Below are 16763 nucleotides of genomic sequence, written 5' to 3' on the forward strand. Positions count from 1 at the left end.
AATTGGAGTAAAATAATAATAATAATAATATAAAAAACTTAATACCTGAAAAACAAGATTTAGAAAAGTATGTGGCACCTAAACTGCCAAACAAGTAAACGCTTGTTTTATCATAACGTTAGTTTTTGTTGTTTTTTTTTCTTCAAATCAACAGTTTCTCGCAAGCCACACCTGAGGAGGAAACCTGAGGTTCATACGTTATCTGGAAACTTCACAAAAACATCTCAATTTCTGTTCCAAACGCGTTCAAAACGAGTTTTTTAATCAAACACTTATCGGTGTGACGAAGTGCTACAAAGAGTTATATTTTCCTGCAGCAGCGAGTCGCTGACCGTTATCTGTGTGACCCGTCACTTACCCAACAACAGCAGTTTCACTTCTTTGGCTGCTTTCTCTCCGTCCTCGCGCAGATTCCTGTCAATCATTTTGGATCGCTCGGCCGCGACTTTATCTTCCTGGCTCACGGTGCAGCCCATGGTTCCGAATGCACGCTTCAGGGCGACGGATTTATGGGTATAGATTTAGGAGAAAAAAAAACTTAAAGGTATTGACCTTTCAAAGCGTCTGGAGTTTTTTTTAAAGTGTCTTCCGTGCCTAACTTCCTCTTTAGGCTTTGAAAAAAAAGGAAAAAAAAAGACTGTCGTAAGTCCAAGGAGGGGAAATGTCCTTTAGAAACTAGTAACGTTAAATCCAAAACGTCCGAAAAAAATCTTTCAAAAGACGTTCTGGGATTAGGATAAAAGATGAATTCATATATTTGAGATACTGAGATTAGAACAACACCTGGAATCTGTTGACGTTTAGACTTCCAAGAGAGATGAAGTAACGTTAACGTTAGCCAGACGCTGGAGTTTTTACATCACGCGGACTGGGAAAGAAAAACAAAACCTATGTCCACAAATCCATAAAAGTTTGCGAAAAAAATAAAAATAAAATTGATATTTACCGCTCGTGTTCAGATATTGAGTAGAACAGCAAACCGAAAGATGAGACAATCGGCGACAAGAAGCTGAATGAGTCAGAAAATGCAAAAATCCCCGGTTATTCCGTCCACTGATCGACGAGGGGTTTGAATAACATGCGTCGTTAAGTAGCTAACGCTGAGCGGTCTCTGATTTATTTCAGTTTTTTTAAAACGCCACACCCCAGACTGCTGAGAAGTTGCTCTCTGCCACACAGCAGAAGACCGTTTAGAACTGTTGGGCTCCTCGAGCAACGCCAGCCAGCCTCTCTGATACGCCCACCGCGGGTGCTCATGGGAAATGTAGTTTTCCGCAGTATCCCGGTTTAAATGCTTTAAATAATACATTTAGATTCACTTGAATAACAAAATAACTGCTAATTAATTGCAGAAATATATATATATATACTCTAAGCGGTCTATTAATAATTTCCCTGTACTCATTCATTTAAACTTTTACTTTTAAATTTGGTATTTATTCATGTATTTAGTTGCACATATCTATAAGAATAACTATTTTTTGGAGGTTTCTTTGGACGAAATGGCCTGTGTGGTGTGTGTATATTAGGCTACAGCTGACTTTCTCTTGTTTGCCGTTCAATGATGCCAAATGACATTCTTTAGGGCCTTAAGAAATATATTTAGAAATATATATATACTCTAAGAGGTCTATTAATAATTTCCCTGTACTCATTCATTTAAACTTTTACTTTTAAATGTGGTATTTATTCATGTATTTAGTTGCATATATCTATAAGAATAACTATTTTTTGGAGGTTTCTTTGGACGAAATGGCCTGTGTGGTGTTTGTATATTAGGCTACAGCTGATTTTCTCTTGTTTGCCGTTCAATGATGCCAAATAAAATTCTTTAGGGCCTCTGTTACAAATGTCTTTTGTTTTGAAGCAGTGATTTCGGCAAGTGTTCTGTGTGATTTTTGCTCCGGTAGGATTAGAAACCTTGTTTAATGTGCCCGCAGCCACGCAATGATTTTTCCATATTTAATGCGTTTCCAGCGTTTGGGCAGATTTGATCAGCGCTAGACATATCACTGCGTTTCATGCGCCCCCGTGTGTCAGAAATTATATCTATTTATTTATACTTTATACTAACATTTTTTTTTTTTTTATCTCAGATGCAAAGACTTGATGATTTGATTTGATTTGTCTTATCCGCCTTATTTTATTTTTAAAATAGTGTAGTAAACGGTAAAACTATTTGCGCTACAAACCAATGTGTAAAATAATATAAGAAATAACATGTCTGTATCGAACAGCAGCACAACGAGCTGTTTTGTACCGCAAAAAATAAATAAATAAATAAAATTTAAAAAAAAACACTGGAAGTCTTGCACATTCAAGTTTCAAATGCACTGTTCTTACATTAAAACAATGTGGGTAAACAGAACTTAAAAATAAAAGTAAATATTTATAAATAAAAGTCTATAAATTGCATAAATTACTTGCGGTAAAATGACCAGATTACACATGCACAGAGAAACAAAATTAGATAAATTAGAGCAATTGTAGAAATGACATTGAATAAACATTTTTGGTTTCCCAAAGTATCTTTAAATGAACCTTCTTAAGAGATAAAAATATTTATCAGGGTGAAGAACAGAGAAAGGTTCCATGGTAAGGTTTTTCTTACCAATTATGAACCTTTATTTTGAGGAGTGTATTGATCGGATGTATATTAAATGTATTTTTAAATTATTGTTATTATTAATATTTGGAATTCAGCATGCATGTCAGATTGGATGTGTTTGAATACATTATTAACAAAAATGCTCTGTCCATTTTGAGAAGAGCATGAGGAAACAAATCATATGAAAGTTTTTAGGGAACTGCTGTTTCTAGGCAAGATTCTGTTTTGACATAAACAGCTTTAGATTTAGGTGGACCATCAATAGGATGGAAAAGAGACAGCTGCTGAGGGTGGAAGAAAAGATCTGCAGATTTGATTCAAGGAACTGCTTTCAGACCACTGCGCTTTTGAAAAAGACACTTCATCTGAACCTGCAATTAGTGTAGCATTGCTTTATAGAGATCTGCTAAATGGCACATAAGCAATGCATTTAATTCCCCTTTACCTCAGTGAGCCACAGAGACATCATATAAACACTTGCATGAACATGAGAAATACAGCTGTAGACTGAATCGAGAATGAATGAATATTATTTATTCTTTTTTTGATTTGAACATTGTTTACAGTACATTAACTGCCAGCAATGTACTCAATACTGAGAATAAAGAAAATAAAGACATAAACTGGCTTTTAAAAAGCATTTTTAAAAATTATTACGTTTTAATCATCAGACTCAACATCATCTGACTATTTACAATATACAAACTATAGATGTGCTTATAATATAAAGGGTTTACATTTATGTACATTGTGTATAAATGCTGGCAATGAATTCATATAAACTGTTACAAACAGATGACACTTTCATTACATCACAAGGGAAACATCACGCTGACTGGACACAAGTACACAGCTGCTAAAAAGACAATTAAATTCTTGCCCCTTCTGCTACTTTGTAATACCTGATCTGGAGATCATATAATTGTATGATCTGCAGGTGCTTAAAAAAATGCTGCTGTCAGCCCAGACGTAAGCTGTGCATGAGAAAGCCTGGGGATGGAAGCACAGCATTATGGGGGATCTTATTGTTCAGGGCAGTTTCTGGTGCACCACTGGTAATGCTGGTTGCAGCAAACAGATTGTACTTTTATAAAAGGAACAATATTTATCCGTGATTCATCATTGATACTAAAGCTTCGTACTTTGTGCTATACGATAGTAAGTTAATTAGATCTTACTGGTAAACCTAAACTACCTTCATCATAAAATCATTTTTTTATGCAGTGAATACTTCAAACAGGAGACGTTTCTTCTTAAAAATACTCACAAGCATCATACTCTCTTTAAAGAATGATCACAAGCATTATCAAATCAAAATTACAGTTGCTCTCAGTGAATGATGACTATAAAGCACATCTTTTTGTAAATTTAATGCATCCTGGCTGAACAAAAGTATGTAAGTAATTTTTTGTCATCTTATTTCGGGGTGATATGCAGCCTGGGCAGATTCACACTTCTACTTTTAAAGACATGTTCAGACTTTGAGCAATCAAGAATCATGTAGAGCCACTGGTATACTTAATCACAGATACTGGCAATTCATTAACAACTGGCACATTTAGTTCTCAGGCATGTGAACACACATTAACACACACTGCTAAAACAATGGAACACTCTTGTGCTTAAGAAACCACATTGGTGTGTGAGGCATTACACCACTAAATACATAACATCTCATCATCACCAGAACACACAACTAAACGCTTTATTACCAAAAAATGACTCGGTGGGTTATTTCAATGGTGCACTCCATCAATCATACAGACATATTTAATCATTCAATTCTCGATATATTTTCCGACCATGATAAACAAGGCATTTTTTCAACAAGGAAGTTCATATTGTAATTTAGAATATATTACAGTGCCTTTGCTGTCTGACAAGCCCTTGATGCATCACAAGGGACATTTAAAATACTGAAAGAAGATAGTGAGATATGTAACTATGTTAATACTGGTTCACAGATATGATGTTTTTGCTATATGTGTGGCTGGTCTATCCATTAAACATGAATTAAACAGTCAAAAATGAATAAAATAGTACCACAATTGAAATGCACATTTCATTTAGATATCTTATAGTCCATTACAGTACATTCACTGACTTAAGTATTCTTTCTTCATAAGCAAGAAGAGGAGAGAACACACACATTCACAAACTAAAACACCACAGTGTTACCACTAAGATCATTATGGGCCAGTAAGGGCTTGATTTATATAGTTTTATTTTTTTCTTTATTTTTGTTTTAAGCTGACGAGTTTCACTTACAAACTTTAAAATATTAATGTACCATGTTAGACGTCCGCACGTTACTCTTTTCTTCGTACAATTTACAATTAGTAGTACATAGGCTTTGTTCATATATCTGTCTACAAAATATATTAATCTATGATTATGTAACAAGTCATAACTGGGTCACTAGGTCAGGAGATCGAGCAGAAGTTGTGCTTCAACTGAAAGTGCTATAGTTTAAGGATTCAGTAATCGCTGAATGAGCCTGTGTGGGAACCCATCTCCAAAATCATCCATCTACTTGGGTTAATAGCCTCTTCTTTTAAAGCCTATCTAGAAGCAAAACCAATCAGCTTCCACCGGGCAAGGTTACCACATGTACGCCATTTTGCCCTGTAACTAAAACATTTATGTGCATCAATGCACCACATTTGTTTCTCCAGTAAAGGAGAAGACCCTGTGAATCTGTGTTTTTGGTTTTCTCTGCATATAAATCCAGAGAGTGTTTCGAAGTCATTCTGTCAGCAGGACTCATGGGATCATTAGAACCTGACCCTATGATAAACTGTGCTTTCCAATCTGTGCTTTCCCATCGCAACAGTTGTATTCCTAAAAAAAGAAGAATATTTCAAATGTGCCTTTCTGTCTTTTTAAATCAAAATCTTTTTTAGCTGAATAGTATTTGGAACACCAGTGGAATGGGAATACTTAAATATAGATATATCATATATATTTATGTCCATATATCTACTAATATATTTATCTCTAACTATTGTAGAAAGAATAAACATTCTAAATCCATATACAATTTTGACGTACATCTATATGAACAATTTGCATACATTTGAAATTGTGTAATAGACTGCGGCCAAATCAAGTCTCCTTCAAGAATTCTGGACGAGGTCGTGTGTCGCCTCTCAACAGCCTTCAGTTTCAGATATCTCACAGCTATTGCACAGAGTATTGCTATATCTAAGATGAGATATGATAAAATAAACACTTTAATATCCACCATTCCTCCCGTAAGAACTGAGCGCTTACTGAGATTTCTAATCTCTTGTGAATGTGGCCGAAGATCAGAGGTCAAAGGTTATAATATGAAGGGCCGGATGGGAGGTTGGGCAAGATGATGAGTCCATTTGGTTAGAATGCAAAATCCCTTTTTGTTTGTAAACCCTGCATACTGCATGTGCTGTTACTATGGCACAAACTAAAGATCATGGGCTTTAATTCTCTAGTTCTGGTTATCTTCTCTGGTTGTTGTCTCCCTGCTTTAAAACAAACTATTTTCACTCCTTTTTGGAAGCAGATGGCCTTTAAATCGATTAAATGTTGGTCCGAGATGGGTCAAGACCCCATTTACAGCACATGCAGGTCACACGGCCAAATAACGGATTGATTGAATGCAATTAAAGCTAGGAATCTGGTACTACTCTGGTGGCTGATCAATGAGAGATTATGCATCCTACCCAACTACTGACCCGAAAGTAATATTAAAAAGCATAAACCATTAGAGGGTGAGGCCTAATGACCACTGCTTCCTTTGCTGCTCCCTGATGTCCAATCAATGATGATGAAGCTGATGCTCATTACCATAAATAGGACTCCTAAAAAGGCAAAGCAAGCAGCCTATAAAAGAAAGAGAGGGACAGGATTATAAACAGCATTGCCAAAATGATTGATAAACTGCGTCATCTAAATAAATAAATAAATGACTGGGTGCATATTGTGAAATATCTGGGTCAAAATACAATAAAATAGAATTTGCAAACTAAATGAAGCCAGTTTTTAGAACGTTAAGATTTTTTCTACACTGTGCCATTTTCATGTGCTTGATTTTAATATTAAGCACATTTTGCATTAATCAAATGCATCATCTAAAAAATAAGATGGATTGCACATTATGAAGAAATGTCTGGGTCAAAGTTAAATAAATAAAATGTGCAAACCTAATAAAGCCAATTTTCAGAACATTGTGTCATGCACTAAATATTTAATCTTTTTTTAAATGAGCATAAGTTAAATATTTAATTTAAAATGTAATTTTACAGTGTGAAGTAAGGGAGAAAATATGCTTTAATTTTATGTAAATAATCCCACCATGAAAAGACAACAACAACAACTTAATGGCTCTAAAAAAAGGCTTTTTTTTTCTTTCTTTTTTTTAATATACAGTACACACATTTTTTTCTTTGGATTTTGGGGTTAATTATAACCTGGACATGTGTTGGCAGTTTTCATGAGATTCAGAAACTCAACACTTATATGTTCAGGTTTCACCCAACATCCCCAGATTCCTGCTGTTTGCTAGAACTTAAGGGGAATTAGTTTACTAGTTTACAATAGTTTTGGGTCACAAGGATTTAGCCAAGGGATTTATGAAGCTCTTAGCATGATTCGTTTTCAGAGGATCTCAATCTTATAGTGTGGACGTTTTCAAAGCATCTACATTTCTACAAGAGGTCAGAAACTAGATCCCACTGTGGATGAATGGGGAGAAATCGAATACAGTATGTCCAAGTACTTACAAGAATTTTCGGTGCTGAGCGCATAGGTTCCTCTTCCTTGGGAACAATGCGGATGTAAAACACAGCCGGAAATATAAAGATGAGGCACGGCGCGGACGTGGCACCTACAGAAAAATAAACACATGTGCACACTTACTTACTGTAAACCGAAACCTTCATACTTCCCTAACATCATGCCTCGGGACAAAGTCTAAACTGAGCTAAAGCTATTCAAGTTGCATAAGCCATAGTTATTGAGAGATTTCTCATGGTTGTTGGCCCAAGAGAACAATAGTGGCCATTCTTCTCTGAGCTAGGTAAAACTCACAAGAAGTGGAGAAACAATTAGTGTTTTATAGAGTTAAGTGTGAGACCAGGAGAAACTTGAATGTAATAAAAGAAAAAGCATAATGGGAATATGCTGATAATTATATACACGTTCCAATTAATAATTCCGATTAATAATGCTGTCGGGAGTGGATTTATGCACAGCTGGGACTCTGCATACAGTTTAATAGTTTAAGACTTAATGCATGTGGAGATACAGCAATGGTGAGGTTCTTGAGGTTGGCATGGTGACACTTAAGGACACTGTACATGGCTCTCACACTCAAAGAGAGAGATAGAGAGAGAGAGAGAGAATCCAACTAGTGCTATAAAGAGACCAGAATAACATCACTCAAGAGCCGAGAGCATCAAACCCACCGATGACTCCGAAGATGCCCAGGATGTTCGGGGCGAAGATGACCAGTAAGTTGATGAGGGTGAGGAGGGTGATAGCTATGACAATGTGACGTGGCCACCAGAAGGTTTTATTTGGGAAGAACAACTGCTGAATTGCCCTCCTTACCTGAGAAATGCATCGAAAGGGAAAGCATTGAAATCAGATATTGAAATGCTGTCTGTCATCCAATCCTGACTCCTCTAACAAAGTTGTAACCTGATAAGATGTAGTTTATTTAAAATTGTAAAGGTTTAAACTAGTGTGTGTGTGTGTGTGTGTGTGTGTGTGTGTGTGTAACTCACAGGAAACAGCACGATGGGTACAGTGAGTGTGACGGCAGTGAGCACAGCCAGACGGACGCACAGGATGAGTGTGTCGTACGGATCTATTCGACTGTAGGTGTGCAACAGCTCAGCTTCCACCTTATCTACACACAATACAATCATTTAAATGTAATATTAAGTTCAATTTCATTTTAAATGTATTATTAATAGAAAAAAAATATTCAATGAAGATCATTCTTAACAAAAATAATTTAACATTTTTAATTTTTTGGAATATTTCAACAGCAAAAAAAAACTAAAACTGTGGACCACCTAACAACCCAAATCTGGGGGAAACCACAAAAAACTCTCGCTTTTAATAAAGTGTTTAATTTATTTAAATTAAACAGACTGCTACAGTATTTTTAGGTTTTAACCCTAAATGAGTCTGTTCGCTATAGCTGGGACATTGGATTGAATTGAAACATTTGATCACAAATGAATGTCACCAAAATGAATGTCATTTATACCTATTTTATATACTTTTGTTATTTTTCAAAAGATTGGGTTCAGTGAGAATTTTATTTTATTTTATTTATTTATTTTTTGATAGATAGCTAGATATTTATACTGCATATATAAACTACATTCAGCAAGGACACATAAATTTGGTCTGATTAAACTGAACTGCTGCAAAATTTATGCTTCAAATAAATGATATTCTTTTAATCTTTTGTGCTCAAAGAATTCTAAAGTAAAAAGTGTATTACAGTTTCAAATATATTAAATATTATTATATTTATGCATATAAAAAATATTAAATATATTAATTAAATATGAAGCAGCAAAAATATTTTTAACATTTGTTTCTTGAGCATTAAATCAGAATAGTGATTTAAATCTCTCAAGCGCAAGGTTGGGGGTTCGATTCCCCGGGAACACATGATAGGTAAAAATTGATAGCCTGAATGCACTGTAAGTCACTTTGGATAAAAGCATCTGCTAAATGCATAAATTTAAATTGTATCGTTTTTACTATTTTTTGTTTAAATAAATGCAGCCTTGGTCAGCATAAGAGACTTTCAAAAAAATAAAAAAAATAATAAAGACTCTAAACCTTTGAATGGCATTGTATGTAAATCAACTCATCGGGAACCATAGATTACTCTTTTTCTGCTCACAGTGGAATTTAGTTTTTATTCATGCAAAATAGCCACTAGATGGAGTGCTAATACTACTCCAACATGACCTTGCATGAAACACTGATTTGTTGAAACAGATGATTAGATCTTTGACATCAGGAAACACATGCTGACAGCTAAGCAGGTCTCAGTCTGCTCTGACACTTCAAATGCTCTGAAAACATTGGGGTGAATTTTAAAATCTTGTACCTAAAAAAGACACTCTTGTCTGCTTCTTTTCCACTGCAGTCACACTGATCTGGGCTGGTCTCTGACATCTCAACTTGAATGACCACTCAGCACATCCATCCTGACAGGTCTCACCTCCCTTTTCTCCTCAACAAAACCTCCTCCACTCTCTCCATCTCAGCTTAGTCACACTGCTGTCTCCTCCTGATGTATAAAAGGGCAGGAAGCTGTCCTGGATGACCAAATGACCATCAGCAATCATGGCAACTACCATTCTCTGCTGCTTCATGCTCTGTTAAATACAGCACTCCTGCCTTGCTCTTCATCCCTGGTCCTAGATGTTTGATTTATTCTCTATTAGTCGTCCAAGAAAGTCCAAAATCAGCCTCTGAATGTTATCTTTGGCCTAAAAGATCCAAATGACTATGACAGACCAAAAACTTTTAGATACATGGAAACAGTTGAAACATATTGCCTCTCTGTTGGCACAATATCTGCATTTTGATTGGTATTCTTAGAGAACATTCACACGGGACACATTTTTGCACGTTCTTTTTGCAGCAATTATACATTTTTGGATTATGTACACATGCATTTAAGATACTCCATCTAGTTTAAAATAGTGCAGTGCATTCTGTCCCCTTCCTGTCTGCTACATCTAAGTATGGCAATGGTAAGTGTGACCAAACCTTAATATGTCCCCAATTCTACAAATGCCACTACAATCCGACTTATATTTTTGTCACTTCTTGCTGTCATCGTGGTACTCATTTTCTAGCTTCACTGAGAAACTTGTCACTATATGCATGAAGAAAGAATGCAAATATAGTAATAGGCCTCACCAATGAAGGTCAGATACCCGAAGAGAGCAGCCAGGAGGTACATGATGTACATGACTCCAATGGAGATGTTGGAAACGTGTTGCATCTTTGTTTTTGTGGGGCTGAAATTGAAGAATATAAGGATATGAAAAAAACATTTGTTACAAACTAATGCACTCAAACCTAAAATGTCAGTTCATAAAGTTCATATAGTCAAGACACTTCAGTCTCATATAAATTCTCTGATAAGGCAAAAATATTTATATTAATTGCCTGTTTTGCTATTTTAAAGTCGATTCATAATGGAATGTTGAACCTTTTTGAATGAACTTAGAAATAATTTTGTGGCATAAAAAAGCTAAAATTTAGTTTACCTTGCAGAGAAGTTGTGCGCATCATTTTGTAAAGTCATTTTTGGGTTTTAGGGTGTTAGGCATTATCATGGAAACAAAGTTGTAAAATTGGAAATACACTACTGTTCAAAAGTTTGGAGTCAATAAGACTTTAAATGTTTTTGAAAGAAGTCTATTTTGCTCACCAGGTCTGCATTTATTTGATCAAAATATAGTAAAAATAATAATATTGTGAATTATTATTGCAATGTAAAATAACTGTTTTCTTTTTTAATATATTTTAAAATGTAAATTATTCCTGAGTTGGTAAAGCTGAATTTTCAGCATCATTACTCCAGTCTTCAGGGTCACATAATGCGTCAGAAATCATTCTAATATACTGATTTGCTGTGCAATAAATATTTCTTGATATTATCAATGTTGGAACAATAATTTTGTGGAAACAGTGATACATTTTTTCAAGGATTATTTGATTAATAAAAAGTTAAAAAGAACAGAATTTATTACAACTTTTGTCACAAGGCAATGGTCTTTTCACTTTTGAATTCACCCTTGCTGAATAAAAGTATTAATTTAATAAAAAAAAACAAAAAAACATACTGAACCCAAACTTTTGAACGACAGTAAAACCAGAGAACGTCTAAAGGCGGGCGTACACGGTGCAAATTAGGATGGTCGGAAGATCGTATGTCCACGCACACGGCACGAGTGAGTTTATCTGAAAATCGTACGGACGAGATGATATACGACACGATTTTACAACCTGCGAATTCCAGAAGCAATCGCACGAAGTTGATAGACGCGTTCGACTTGAAGCAGCGCTGCACGCACAGAAGCCAAGGATCACTGTACCGCGAAAGCGATATGACAGCACACATATCCAATGCATTCGAATCGCTCTCGCGGTACTTTGATGTCATACAGGTGATCATTCTGTGCTTGCAGCGGTGCTTCAAGTGGAACGCGCCTAATATAACTGCTCTCCCTCTCTCATAACTGCAAATAAAATATTGATATTGAGCCGTGACTGTTTCCTACAGGTTATTTTTCAGCAATAGGAAACCGGGACGTTTGGTTACCCTGTCTGTGTGTGTGTTCTTGTATATGGTTTATAAATATCTGAAATGGGTATTAAAATGTAAACATGGTTTGTGAGGACTGTGTCCTCGTAAACCAAATGGCTTAAAAAAATACTATATGGTGTTTTAATAGAAATTTTAAACATGCATTTTTCGTGATGATAGAGGTAGTGTATGGGGATATACAGTATAGAATACCGTTACGTTTATGGAGAGTCCCTGTAAACTACATATGCGTGTGTGAGCGAGAGAGGGAGGGAGAGAGAGAACTAAAAAGGCATTGGAATACGTTGCTAGAAACATCATACAGCGCTCGCTGTTCCTGGCAGACTTCAGCTGCCTTCTTCGTCTTTCTTCTTCTGTGGTTTTCCTAGTTCGTGATTGGTCAACTTCAGATAAATCAACAAATCGGCTCGTTCAACCGCACAACTGGCACGAATTCAAACCGATAGCTCACCGTGAAAATCGCACCGTGTACGCCCGCCTTAATATGGCGAGAAGTTTCACTCTCACTACACTTCCGGCTTCTGAACTGGTTGCAGTTCCACTCTGATTCCATATGATGGCGCTCACAGGACGAGCGCAGAATGAATGGAGGTCAATGGCGGTATACCCTTCAAAATCCACTTTTCTCAAGATATAATTTTTTGTCTAGTAATTTGAATGTTGTATTCGAAAGGAGATGCTAATAAATTACACATTGCTGGGTGTTAGATTTTTTAGAGTCACTTATTTGCTTTAAAAAGTCTTTTAAAGTGTCAATGACGTCATACACATTCACATTCATTAGCAGAATGCTAGCGTGTTATGGGCAACTCAGCCTGTAAGAAAGTTCATTCAACTTTCGACCTATAACCCATGTTGAACTTGCGAAACCTACAATCAGATCTGAGATCTGTCAACGGCAACGGCAATTGAGTGAAAGGGACAAATTTAGCCGTCTAGCCCCATAGACTCCCATTCATTTTGCACTCATGGCGATCGCCCCCAGTGGAACTCTGGTGGTACTGCAACCAAAATTCGGTACAATAGGACTTAACAGGGAGTGGGAAGGCTCTCCATAGACAGGCTCTGGTAAAACTTTAAACAGAAAGTTTTTTTTTTTTTTTTTACACTAAACCATGTTAACATGCATATTGCTTAAGTTATGTAGCTAAACCCCATTTACTTCCATTGCAAGCGCCTCACTGTAATCCAGATTTGCTTTTTTTATGAAAATTATGCAAAAAGTATGCCACAGGTGCTGTCAGTTGGGCTTAACTTGTATCAAACCCATAATATTCCTTGAATGTCTGTGAGAAAATATGTTAATTACAGACTTGTTAAAGCATAGCTATCTGGACAGTGAAGCAGATGAATAGCTTTACCCAGTGTAATAGCACCCATATGCACAACATGACTCATCTGTGATTTTAGTCCTGCGATAGAACTTGCCACCTACTTGCGTAGCTCTGTGTAAATTGGCAGCACCTCGGGGTGGCACACGAACGCGAACGCCAGGATGGGAACCGTGTAGGCTGTCTAAAAACACACAGAAATCAACCACGTCACATCACCATGGATACAACAGCAGCAACCATAAAGCCCAAACCCCACACTTTAAAGCCCATTAAACATTGTAGCACATTACAGAGAGCTAATTGTAGCTGTGATTAAGTCAGACTTGGACAGAGCTCAGGCCTGGGCTCATTTAAGATGCACATAGAGACAGATTGAGCTGAACACTCCTGACTACAGTCTTTGACATTCATTAGCCTGACAGTAAAGGACATATGTGGGGAAAAATGCACATGGTGATGTGTGAGTTGACACTTATGTATGTGAAGAGGATGTGATTATACTTAAGACATGAATAATGAAGGAATATAGGCCATAGACTGCAATAAATAAGAATGTGTTTGGGTAACCCATCCTAAAAAGCCTGTGCTGACTGAAGACTACATTAACCAGACAAAAGATCCATAGTTTAAGTAGGATGAATGAATGGATGTATGTTATTGCTCATCTACATTATCATTCAAAAGTTTGTGTTGGTTAGATTTAATTTTTTTTTTTTTTTTTTTAGTTTAGTCATTCATGCTCACCAAGGCTGCATTTATTTGATCAAAAATACAATAAAAAAATAATGTGTAATGTGAAATATTATTATTATTTTTCTATGTTAAAATATATTAAAATGCAATTTCTTTTGTGGAAATGTTTTTTTTTCAGGATTCTTGGTTGAATAGAAAGTTACAATTGAAACCTCTGTAACATTATAAATTAGTGTAACTTTTGATCAATTTAATGCATCCTTACGGAATAGAATTAATCTTTTTTTTTTTTTTACTGTAGTCTTATTTATGTCTCAGATGTTTCTCATAATTTCTTACGGGACATAAATGTTTAATAAAAGACATGACATGATGGGTTTTAAATGACATGAGGGTAAGCAGATGATGACACATGATTTATTTTGGATGAACTGTCACTTCAAGGACGTTTATGATTTTTGTTTCCTATAAGTAAGAGAGCATAAGAAAGGTAGCGAGAAACCAGTCTTTTTCATATTTTTTCAATTTGAATTGAATATATTATCATAACGTAAGCTGAAAATCCAGATTTATTTTATGCAGTTTGAGTTCATTGGGAACTAAAGTGTGTGTCATTTGGCATAAAGTCTTATATCACATGATTCATAAGAATGTAAAAGCATGATTTCATTATATTTATATTCTAAGTTACTCAAAGATATACCTGTGAGTTGAGGTTAAAGAGGTGGGGGGTGCAGCCAGGGTCACCCTCTGGGGTCATCTCCACTCCTCCAGGGTCAGCCGCCACACTCGTGTTAAAGCCCAAAACTGTCCTGTTATAGACATAATCATCAAAAGGACATTTCACCTGGAACTTCTTATAGATCACCTGGAGGGAGACAAGAGATTGAGAAATTAACAAGTCTTGCATAGTTTGCAGTTAGTTTTCATGGATTCATGTCATCGTTTAATAGTTTTTCCCCTTAGGCTCCACTTACAGTTAGTCACTATGTTTTTTTTTCATAAACTGAACTCACTTTCTGTCCCTCATAATTAAATGGGACATGTTTTTAATCCTATAAAGCCTTTTATGTCATATCTGATTTCTAAAATTCTATTTGGAATTTAAATTATCAACATCAAAGCTTCTTGTACTCAATCAGCTACATGCCTTCTGATGTCTGACTTTTCCTCTTCAAATTGAGCTCCACATTCTCTGATATAAAACTATATGAACCATAAAAGCCTGATGTACCAAATATGATATTCAACAAAACACACAATATATACAGTATATATATATTAAAAAAAGATTTTATTTTTTTACTACTCTTTTATACGTTACTGGTTTAAACCTAAAAATAAGCATTGTTGTAAATGTAGGTAATCATTTGTTTATCTATTTAGTTTTATAAAGTCAGAAATCCAAGGATGAGTCATGTTCACTGTTTAGTTTCAAAGGATCGTATTTCTGAGTTATGAATTACTGAATTACATCATTTTCATACATTATACATTATATATATGTATGTGTACAGTGTGTATGTGTGTGTGTGTGTGTGTGTGGTTTCTCAAGATATGAGACCTTTAATCCTGAAAGATCTCACATCACTGCTTTATAATGTCATCTATCCGAGTCAGATGAAAGAGAGTAAGTTGAGGTGGCTCTATAGCCATTGTGTCTTTTCATTTGGTGCTTATCTGAATCACAGCAGGGATGGTAAATCAAGAGAAGAAGAAAGAGGCAATATTATCATATTCAGACAGGACCATGATGTAAAGACCGGACAGTTTCATGAATCCAGCTTGAATATGTGGCCCAGCCAATGCCGCACACACACACACACACACACGATTGTTTTTGTGAAAAGTGGGGACATCCCATAGGCGTAATGGTTTTTATACTGTACACCAACCATACAACTAACCCTAACCCTCACAGGAAAATTTGTGCATTTTTACTTTCTCAAAAAAACTCATTCTGTATGGTTCATAAGCATTTTGAAAAATGACCCTCTCCTTGTAATACCTGTGTCATAACCATTTCATACAGAGTTGTGTCCTGATATGTCACAAAAACATGCACACACACACACACACACACACACACAGAAACCAGGACAGAAAGAGTGAAACCTGTGTTCAAGGAATAAAGCTCCCCTCCAAAACTAGGTCAGTGAGGTGCACCAAACACAACCCCAGTCTAAAAATACAAGTCATTCACACAGCATCACTCGCTGGTCCTGCTAGTGGAAAACACGAGCACATCCTTAAATCACTCAGCTTACTTTAACATTTATAAACTGCTAATTGGAACTGTATCAAGATTAAATATGAATGTTCACGCTCTCAGCACAGTATTCACAGAGAAATTTCAAAATAGCTTTCTGCTTCGTGATTGGAATACGAAGCAACACGTGACAACTGAATAAAACATATTTAAAAGGATAATTCTCCCAAAAATGATGTCATCATTTACTTGCTCATGTTGTTTTAAATATGTATGACGTCTTTTGTGGAACACAAAACAATTTGTATTTCAGCAATACTGCATAATCGTGAGTGGTTTTGTTTCATCTATACAACAATTAATATTGAGAAACTTATGTTACTTTGTCCATTTTTGATCCACCAGCAAAAAATAATTTGAAACGAAGCCACAGCAGCATTAAATCTTGCTTCTGAGCAACACAGTTGCACAAAATGTCTAGAGCAGTTTTTCATAAAGAAGTTCAAACCACCAGTCAATGGACTGTGCATAAAAAAAGCAAGTCATAGAAGGAGGACATGAGGA

General features: G+C 35.8%; 2 protein-coding genes across 3 annotated transcripts in view; both read right to left on the reverse strand.

The window, feature by feature from the left end:
- LOC128022163 (guanine nucleotide-binding protein G(i) subunit alpha-2-like) overlaps positions 1–1202 on the reverse strand; it is a 50268-nt gene extending 49066 nt beyond the window's left edge. Inside the window, exons 1-3 of the mRNA XM_052609452.1 lie at positions 947–1202; positions 784–868; positions 359–611 (exon numbers count right to left, since the gene is read on the reverse strand). Coding sequence (XP_052465412.1) covers positions 359–476 — 118 coding nt within the window. The 5' untranslated portion in view covers positions 477–611; positions 784–868; positions 947–1202. The remainder of the gene's footprint in view (positions 1–358; positions 612–783; positions 869–946) is intronic.
- A 1918-nt stretch (positions 1203–3120) lies between these two features.
- LOC128022170 (sodium-coupled neutral amino acid transporter 3-like) overlaps positions 3121–16763 on the reverse strand; it is a 43484-nt gene continuing 29841 nt past the window's right edge. For both annotated transcript variants that reach the window (XM_052609470.1, XM_052609471.1), the window contains 7 exons: positions 14694–14858; positions 13399–13478; positions 10547–10647; positions 8374–8498; positions 8053–8197; positions 7369–7472; positions 3121–6469 (listed from right to left, as the gene is read on the reverse strand). In XM_052609470.1, coding sequence (XP_052465430.1) covers positions 6365–6469; positions 7369–7472; positions 8053–8197; positions 8374–8498; positions 10547–10647; positions 13399–13478; positions 14694–14858 — 825 coding nt within the window. In that variant the 3' untranslated portion in view covers positions 3121–6364. The remainder of the gene's footprint in view (positions 6470–7368; positions 7473–8052; positions 8198–8373; positions 8499–10546; positions 10648–13398; positions 13479–14693; positions 14859–16763) is intronic.

The sequence above is a fragment of the Carassius gibelio genome, chromosome A11 (assembly GCF_023724105.1).
Source record: "Carassius gibelio isolate Cgi1373 ecotype wild population from Czech Republic chromosome A11, carGib1.2-hapl.c, whole genome shotgun sequence".
NCBI classification, from domain to species: Eukaryota; Metazoa; Chordata; class Actinopteri; order Cypriniformes; family Cyprinidae; genus Carassius; species Carassius gibelio.